Source organism: Parambassis ranga, chromosome 15, assembly GCF_900634625.1.
Source record: "Parambassis ranga chromosome 15, fParRan2.1, whole genome shotgun sequence".
In the NCBI taxonomy this organism is placed as follows: domain Eukaryota; kingdom Metazoa; phylum Chordata; class Actinopteri; family Ambassidae; genus Parambassis; species Parambassis ranga.
The window spans coordinates 18174747-18184004 of record NC_041035.1 but is presented as its reverse complement, the minus strand read 5'-3'; the positions used below and the strand labels follow the sequence as shown (position 1 = coordinate 18184004).

General features: G+C 42.8%; 2 protein-coding genes across 3 annotated transcripts in view; one reads left to right on the top strand and one right to left on the bottom strand.

Annotated features, from left to right (window-relative positions):
- Positions 1 to 71: 71 nt before the first annotated feature.
- mrpl2 (mitochondrial ribosomal protein L2) lies at positions 72 to 2192 on the top strand. Its single transcript, XM_028422679.1, has 8 exons — positions 72 to 174; positions 484 to 567; positions 666 to 828; positions 1073 to 1214; positions 1302 to 1417; positions 1497 to 1607; positions 1704 to 1777; positions 1854 to 2192. Exons 2-8 carry the CDS (start codon positions 496 to 498, stop codon positions 2061 to 2063), a joined length of 888 nt encoding a protein of 295 aa, XP_028278480.1. The 5' UTR covers positions 72 to 174; positions 484 to 495; the 3' UTR covers positions 2064 to 2192.
- The window catches only part of LOC114446848 (phosphofurin acidic cluster sorting protein 2-like), a 38471-nt gene continuing 31402 nt past the window's right edge, over positions 2190 to 9258 (bottom strand). The window contains exons 18-24 of one of the 2 annotated variants that reach the window (XM_028422677.1): positions 8944 to 9046; positions 6376 to 6418; positions 6253 to 6295; positions 5992 to 6130; positions 5684 to 5907; positions 5022 to 5135; positions 2190 to 4934 (exon numbers count right to left, since the gene is read on the bottom strand). In XM_028422677.1, coding sequence (XP_028278478.1) covers positions 4819 to 4934; positions 5022 to 5135; positions 5684 to 5907; positions 5992 to 6130; positions 6253 to 6295; positions 6376 to 6418; positions 8944 to 9046 — 782 coding nt within the window. In that variant the 3' untranslated portion in view covers positions 2190 to 4818. Of the gene's footprint in view, positions 4935 to 5021; positions 5136 to 5683; positions 5908 to 5991; positions 6131 to 6252; positions 6296 to 6375; positions 6419 to 6444; positions 8352 to 8943; positions 9047 to 9258 lie in introns of those variants that run through there. The other variant, XM_028422678.1, reaches the window with a different exon arrangement.

The window sequence follows — 9258 nt, the reverse complement described above, 5'->3', positions numbered from 1 at the left end:
TATCTGATAGTTTCCACCAGATAAAGAACATAAAAGTGCACACAGTGACATCTGGAGGTTATTGTGGGCAATAATTTCTACAGGAACTGCCCTAGAGGATACGTCATCATTACGCGACGTAGCGTGCAGGACTGTGAAGGACGCCGACGAGAAGCAGGGGATGAAATTTAAAAGGTTTGGCTTCATTATACCTTGTTATGTCGTACATAACGCAGAATAAAAAAACGGATAATATTTCCGTGATTTTGTAGAAATTAAATTGCAGGTCCAGTAATTGAGTGAGGTTAGCCTGTCAGCAGATCGAAGCTAAGCTAGCAATGGCTCACGTTAACTTGCCTCTTGGTAGACTGACTGTTTTTAAGTTATTGGTATAAGGGTTCAGTTTTCAGCAGGTTAGATTTTAATCAGTAAATCCGGTGTTAATGTTACGTGGATAAAGATCCATAAAATAGCTGACAACCCTCCTCTCTCCTCTGTCTGCAGGACGCTGTTGTGATGGCGGTGGCATGTCTAACCCGAGCTCTGCGCTCCTTGACTGTTTCCCAGCCGGCTCTGCTCTCCTGTCAGGTAAAAACAAATCTCCTTTCAGCCACTCTTACAATGACAACATCCCAAGCAGTCGGTGTAATTCCCACACCACCCGTGTGACTGTCTGGTTTTGACAGGCCGTTGCACAGACTAAGCTGGGAACCCTGAGTGTAGTCGGACAGTGCAGAGGTTTCCTCACTACAGCCTGTCTGGAACAGAATAGAAGTAACTGGAAGCAGAGGGAGAAGTACACCATCAGGCCGATAGGAATGAAAAAGACTGGAGGCCGAGATCACACAGGTAAAGACACTACAGGGTCGGCAGTGTGCTTACAACAAGGGTGGAGGCTGGTTTCTGACATCTAGGTCCACATTTGACAAGAACAGGATGTCACTCTATGCTCAGTTTTTTTTACTTTATTTTAAATGTCTGGGATTATTTATACTCTCAAACCATTAACTAACATTATATACAAAAATAGACACTGATATATCAGACAGCAGGGTGTGTGTTACTTGTACTGACGTTAAGGTCTTCTGTTCAGGAAAGATAAGCGTACACGGCATCGGTGGTGGTCATAAACAAAGATACAGATGGATAGACTTCCAGCGACTGCGTTATGAACCAGACCAAGAGAACCATCCCTTTGAAGAGAAGGTTGTTGAAGTGAGATACGACCCGTGCAGGTGAGATTAGCTACTGTCACGCAAAAGACGTTGTATTCCATAGATAATAATAAAAACGTCGGTCTTTACGACCTTCTTCCTGTGCAGGACTGCTGATATTGCCCTGGTAGCTGGAGGTAACAGGAAAAGATGGATCATTGCAACAGAGAACATGCAGGCAGGAGACATCATCAAAACATCTGGAGTCATTGGGCGTATGGCAGGTATAAGAGCCGTTTCCTCAGCTCTCTGTTCAGCCTTTAAATGTGAACATGTAAAATAATGCTTGGTATCTGTATGCAGTGGCAGCAAATGAGGGCGATGCTTACCCATTGGGAGCCCTTCCTGTGGGGACACTGGTGAACAACCTGGAAATACTACCTGGGAAGGGGTCAGAGTACATTCGTGCTGCAGGTAATCATTTATAGCTCTTTCTGAACAGGAAAATGCTGTTGATGTATTTGACATTTTACAGTTTAGTTCATCACTGTTTCTTCTGTTCTTCCTCAGGTACAAGTGGCATTTTGCTCCGTAAGGTCAATGGAACAGCTATTGTTCAGCTTCCCTCGAAGCAGCAGGTTCAGGTGAGGTTACCTGATGTACGGTTATACCTGCCATGTTCAGGGCCTTGAACTCAGAGCTGTGTTTCTCGACATACAGGTGCTGGAGACCTGCGTGGTCACAGTTGGGCGTGTGTCTAACATTGACCACAACAAACAGATCATTGGCAAAGCCGGACGCAATCGCTGGCTTGGCATTCGCCCCTCGAGCGGCTTGTGGCAGAGGAAGGGAGGCTGGGCAGGACGCAAGATTAAACCGCTGCCTCCGATGAAGAGTTACGTCAACCTGCCCTCAATCTCCACTAAGTAATGCTTCAGGAGCCTGGACATGTTTGGCGGGCTGTCGTGTTTATAATCGCCTTGTGATATTATCTGAGATCAAATCAATTGCTTGGGCGGAGTAAAAAAATATGAATAAAGACAAAGTGTTTGTACAGAAGATTAAAAATTTTATTAAACACAACTGCTTGTGAGAGCATGGAAAGAAACAAAACAATATAAAAATCCAAAACATATTTACATCTATAGTAAAACATGCAGAGTAACCCATATTTTTAGTGGTAAATTTAAAAATACTGTCATGTTTTTTTTTTAAAATAGGGTTTGTGCAAAGACACTGGGTGGCATTTCAAGTAACAGGAGCAATGAGATGGCATGGTGCTATAACCAGTCTGACCAGTAATGAAAGGATTAACACTGATGTTAGTTCTTCTGCAGTGTTAAATTATGGTGACAGAGTGAGCATGCCCGCTCATTGATCCAGCCTTGTAAAACACCCCCACACATGCTACCTCTGGATTTAGGGCAAAAAAAAAACTATTGAGGTCAAATACATTGAAATACACTTTGTCATTTTGTCTTGTCAGCTGCGTGACAAATTCCCTCGCACGGCTCCGCCCTGGATAACGTAGCTCGAGTTAACAAATTTGTGAGGGGCCACCTGGGCTGCTGACTTAGAGAAGAGCGAACCCTTCAACAAGCAGGAGACACATTCGGTGGTAGCTGCAAAATAAACTTGGTAACATTTAAGTGGCAAAAACATTAGGTAACAGACAGCCATGACGGTTTTTTCAGACCTCACAGGGCACTTGAACCCATCAACATTAAACACATCATCCTTATGAGAAAACAAAGCCTTCTCTATACTACAGGTAGTGGTTTACACCTCTCATACTTTATCTCCAAAGCCAAAGTGTGTCCCAATTTGAGCTACAATGTGTATAAAACCACATGAAAGTGCATTTCAAAGTCAGGGAAATGTATGTGGAATAACATACCTAATAGTGTTTGCATTGTACAAGTAATATCTTCATAGCTGTGGAAATATATTTGGCATTTATGTCAAAGAAATTAAAGGTATGCCGTTTGTGCTTTCAATTTAGTGGGAAGGGGGGTGGGGGGGGAATTCATAATTCACAATAGTATATATATCTTGTATATATTTCTATACAATACTACAAAAGCCAGCCTATCAAAGCTCAAAAGTCTTCACTTTATAAAAACAAGCAACATACAGAAGGCCCTTTGTCCAAAGGTTTCCTATTGCAAAAGGTTCACGTTAACACTATTCAGGGAGTACCATCGAACATATAGCACACCTACACAGACACACATAGGCAGTGACTTGGACATCTGGCAGGACTCCACACACTTGTCGTCGTGTTTTTAAAAGCATTTCGATGCTTGCATTGCGCTCAACACTACTGTCGAAGCAGGTTTCAAGTCAGACACACACACACACACACACACTTTGTAATTTTCCTGTAACAGGCTTAGGCAATACTGAACCAGCGGCCCCGTCAGTATATGTTTGGGTACTACTTGCACGTGAAGCTGTATTACTAACTTGTATAGGTTTTGCTTTAAAATGTTTACACATTTGGCCAAACGGTAAATTTGTGGAAATGAATAACTCCTGAATCTTAATACTGACCTCCACAGAGACCACACAACACTTTTTACATGTACAAGTCAACATACAATGGCATTTTGTAAATCGGGCTGTAAAACAAACTCGACTTTGGCACATCGCTGCACAGTCCAGGACTGGATAAGTTAATGCAGGTCTGTGAGATGTTCCTCCTAGGGACGCCATCTTCTCAAAAAAACACCGCCTGAAGTTCCCGCAACAAGGCCTAATCCAACGCAGGCGCAGCGGAAAAAATACGAGACGATTCGTACGACTAAAAATTTGGCATTGAGCTGTTGGGAGTCGAAATAAGTTGTTACCCTGCTTCTATGTGGTTGTTACTGTACAGTCTGAATGTACACTAACACCAATACAAAAACATCAGCACTTAGAATAATGATCTGATTTCATGAACTGCTTACATGTTACAAATATATCATAGCTACATTCATTATAGCTACCTTCAAATACCTTTTTTTTTGTTTTTGTTTTTTTTAAATGAACGCTTTAGGTACACGGTGTGCTTAAAAGCAACGAGGCAAAAAGAACTTTTATGTTCCTTCCTATAAAAAAAAACTGATCTTTTCGATAAAGTAAAGGGACGAGTAAGAAAATTGAGCACTGAGTTAGAAGAGAAGGATTCCATCTAGATTCACAGCAATATTCCAACTTTCAACAACAAACACAAACACGGTCTCCAACAATCTCACGCACACCACTGCACATCACCATCACACTCCTCCATAGTCTATAGAGCAACAATAAATGTAGGATTTCACAGAAATAATAAAATGTTAACAAAAACAAAGTGCAAACACAGCTGCCATTATCCAAATGTGGCAAATTGTCGAAAACCTCAAAATACCTCCGAGGCGGTAGCACAAATCTTACAAAATAGTACTTGTTCTTTTTGTAGTGTGTAAAAAAAAAAATAATAATAACGACGACACCCAACAACATCAAAAACATCAAATAGACAACATGAAATCTGTGTATTGAACACGTGGTTGTGAGTCAGTAAGATTTCCACAGGAAAACTATTACTGCCGGTGGGTGGGCGGGTGGGTGTGGACCTGCTATTCCTCTAATCCTCCGTAGCCTCTTGGTGAGACAAGTGCAGCGCAGAGTCTGGTGGCTGAGTGGATGGTGCCCGGCGTCACACGGGCTTTGTGTAACCAAAGATTCCCACCGGGAAGTGCTTGACGTGCGTCGGCCACTGGGCGGCGAGCTGGAAAAACTTGACATCGTTCCACTCCACCCCGTCAATAGTGACTAAAGAGGCAAAAGGAAGGAGTGAACGGATGAGCGGCATGTTACTGTGTGATATCACCAGCAGGTGGCAGTGCGGCTCCAGCTTACCTCTCAGCATTGTGTGCTGGTGTTTGGCTGTGCAGATCAATCTGCTGATACCATCAATCACTTGGCTCTTAGAGTCCAGCTCTTTCTCTTTAGGCTTCTTGCTGAGAAAAATCACTGGACGGGGAAGAAGTACAGCGAGATGATTTATACAAAACAAAGCGCAAACGTATACAAAAGAAGTTCATTCAAAAGTTTCTCTCTCTCTCCATGAGGCACATTTTCCTCTTGGTTGTTGTTGTTGCATTCCTGACTTGACGTTCAGACACTTGGGATTTGGTTCTTTGCTTTTAGTAGTTTTAATACTAATAGTTGTTTATAGCAAAGCTATCTCTACTTCATCTGTCTGCACTCTGAACTGTGTGTGTGTGTGGGGGGACCACTAGAGCTGACACAGCACACACTGAGGCATACATGTCCAGTGGAGTAACAGTAAACAACAACAAGGGACTGTCACAATCATGACAATGAAACAAGAGCCTATTATTGCACAAAAAACTGCCCACTCAGGCCTGAGGCTACATTAGCTACTAGCACCTTTAACAGTATCAATGCAGACAATGTCTGTGATGTCGTGATTAGAAAGAACGATGTGCAGAGTAAAAGATAATGTATCTATTTCTTAATGCTTAATGTCCAGAATCTGACGTATGCTGTCAGCATACCTTTCTTGTTCTTCTCCTTGGTGACCACAGTCATGGCCATGCTGGGCGGAGGAGTGAGTTCCCCTCCGCAGGGGAGTCGGCTGACTTGTAGCGAACGGAAGTTGCTCTTCAGCGTGTTCTTCAGCCCCACGTCTCTCTTCTCTCCCTCCTTCTTCTTCTCCGGACCTTGCCACGTCCAGTAGTCCACCTGGAGCCCCATTACCTCGCTGCCCGAACACGGAGAGCTGCAAAGCAAACCAGCGCATGTCAGGAAGCAGACACTCTCCAGTGTGATGTGTTAATCACAGACATGGTGAGTAATGTTGTACCCAGCTCCAGAGAGGGCGGTGGACACAGAGGGAGACTGTGGGGGGGTGCCCCCAATCTCCTTCCCATACGGACCAGCCGATGGTGGCGTCGGGGACGACAGGATGTTTGTGTTGCCCCCCATCGCGTCATCTGAGTCAACTGTGAAGGGTTGGGGGGAAAATAGTACATAAATTATCACTATAATCATATAACTGAAGCAGTTATAACAACATTGGAGTGTCTGTCATTGTCTCTCGCTATATAGAAAATTATTTCCTTACCTGAGGTTGAGAGGCTTTGCTCCACAATCCCAACCTTCACAACCTGTGGGAATGGAAAAAATGAGTGACTGTGTAAAACTAAAAACAGAGTGAATTAACAGTGATGTCTGTAATTAATCTCACCCCAATAAATGGCACAAATTTCTGACAGGAGTCCTCATCCGGGCTGTGAACAAAGACAGAACAGAAACTCTGTCAGTGTGACCAGAGGTGGGTTTTCCACACTCCAGAGGTGCACATGAACACTCAATGGTCCTGGAAGGAAGATGGCTGTGACATGGCCTGCACCATGTCCCATTGCAGCGGAAATGGCACATGACTGGCTCTGGTGTGGAATGGGGGTCGTCTTGGGGTCACGTTACAATGAAATGAATGAGAGGACCGCTCCTTACAACCAGAAGTAGAGGGGGTCTTTCATGTCAGCCAGTAACCGGGATAAGAGAGCCTATTTTATGCATGCTATCAAAAGTCTTAGCTTGGGCTAATTCAGTCAGTTGTTATAGTAACACAAATGTCCTCCAACAACCAAGAGTACAACTCCTAAACTGCCCCATGATCCTCTTTCAGTGTTTTCATGCACCCAAATCGATCGCTGCTGGCTCAGACAGGAACACAGTCCCCTCAGAGATGTTAGGATCCAAATCTTGAAGGATAGTTCACCTTCTTTACAGAGGCACTTAGTAACAGTCAGTGTATGACCCACACCAGGCAGGACTGGTGGGACGAAAGCAGATCAGTGAACTGCTGCAGATGAGGTCAGCACTAAATATGTATTTAAGCCTCATTAGAAAAGTGTTAGATATCGTGACTCCACAAACAAAAGCAGTCATTTCTGAGCTTTAAGCTGCTAAAGTCCAAACAGAAAAGGATGTTTAACAGCAGGGACACGCAGTAATAATATTCTCTGAATAATGTAGACTTGGTCTGACCATGGGTCCCTTTTCAGGTGAAAGATATGCACATTACTGCTGACTCCAGTCTCAGCAGCTCCTTTGCTGTCTGATCTACTGAACTGAAGCTGCGCTTGGTAATACAGCTGCATGACCCAGCAAAACACACGCTGGTCTGAACTGCACTTAGCTAGTTTTAACAGATCTATACATGAACGCACGACGTAAAGCTGCGTGAGCAAAGACTTTAGTCATGTGTGTATTACTGCTACAAAGCATCTGTCCAGTGTAAAGAGAGAGTTCCCACACGAACCTGCCTGTGCCACTCTTTGTCAACATAGGTATTGATTAGTGGAAAAACGCAAGCTTGTTAGAAGCACTCCAACTATTATCACATGTAATTTGCTCATTCATTTGCACCATATCTAAAATGCATTTATTTCAGGCCACTAATAATCCTTGTAAACCTATAAACCGGTCATATTATAGCAATTTGTTCTTTGTCAATTTAATCAGCTACAATAACATGTAATAATAATGGTTGAGCCCATCTTGTTAAAACTCATTCATTATACAGGAAATTTGTGATCTATACGTTTCTTGTTGGTCTTATTTTTGCTTTCTATGAAACCTAACTTTAATTTGGTGAACAGCTGGCGCAGCTAGCTCCAGATGGAAATCAGTATTCTCACCCAGCTTTTAATACAATTAAATTGTTCTCATTAAAAACATCTCAGAGGTTTTTGGAAAACCAGAATATAATGAATCAATGTGTTGCCATACTGCTCCAAAACACCCGTCACTGATACTGGAATTTCATTTCATTATCAGTGACAGTTCATTTTTCATGGTTATGTTGGCAGCTATAAATCTATACATGAGCTTAGCAAAGAATTGTAGCAAAATGTGCAATTTATTTTTAGTTTAACGTAAGAAAACCACTCCACTCCGTGAATATATTGTTTTTTACAGGTTGTTAGGCAAATCTTCACAGCAACAACACAGAGGACAGAGTCACACCAAACCAAAGACAAAGTCAGGACAGAGTGCGACGTGAGGTTACAGAGAGTATCGAGAGTGAAAGGGGAAATGTTAGGAGACACAGCAAAGGGGCTCAAGCCAAATGGAGGAGGGGGGAAAAGGGAGGGCAAAAACAAAACGAGTTGAATTAGATACCTGATATAAAAATCAAAATACAAACTTCTTTTCCTTGAATGCAAATCAAAAGGGGAAAGGGGGGGGGAGAAGGAATGCAACAGTGTTAAAACTGTGTTTGTATTTAGTACCTTCTGACCAATAGGAAGCCACTCTCACAAAGAGGGGAAGGGTTTGGTCAATGCTCAGAATAAAAACAAGCAAATGCACATAGAAATGCAACGGACTGCCTGCTGAGTGTGTCTCTGAGTGTTAAACATTTGGAAAATCAACTCTAACCTGCATCTTCTGGGCTTGTTGGTGTCAGAATAAACTGATGTGCGTCTGAACTGATGATTTTTTTTTATGTGTGTTTAATGGATGTGTCTGTAGCCTCATGCCTGCATGCACATTAATTCACGTTCCTCATGCAGTACAGCTGACGTTCACTTCAAGTCTTAACGATGGGCTGAGCTGCCATGACCACATTAGCTGTGGGACTGATTTTAATAAGATAAAACAGAATTATCAGTAGATGTCAAGTTAAAAATCACAGCAACAGAGACTTGCTTTGAGCACAAAGAGCACAAATACATACGTGCACACACACAGATAAAACAGATGCAGTGCATAAACACTTCAAACGCTTGATCTGAAATCACTTTACCTCTTCTGTTTGTAGGTGAGCATGGCTTCTGAGATGGGGAACTGGTGGGACACATTAGCACCAGCCAGATACTGGACAACTCTTCCCGCTACATCAATGTTTTCTGCAGGGAGACGAGAGACAGCTTGTTAACAACATGCCTCTCCTGTTTTATGTCTTTATGTCTCTGACTAACAAGCTGCGAGACAATTGATGCGAACGCTAATTTTCCTCATAAAGCAGACAGCTAGGAGGCCGAGCATTTATCATTTACATTCCATTGAACTGAAGAGATGGGGGCTGCTGAGTATGACATGTCATTAAGGAGTCAGCCGT

Coding starts and splice junctions, on each gene's coding strand:
- mrpl2 (XM_028422679.1), top strand. CDS start 496: ATGGCGGTGGCATGTCTAACCCGAGCTCTGCGCTCCTTGACTGTTTCC. Junction 568..665: donor CGGCTCTGCTCTCCTGTCAG/GTAAAAACAAAT, acceptor TGGTTTTGACAG/GCCGTTGCACAGACTAAGCT. Junction 1,778..1,853: donor CCTCGAAGCAGCAGGTTCAG/GTGAGGTTACCT, acceptor CTCGACATACAG/GTGCTGGAGACCTGCGTGGT.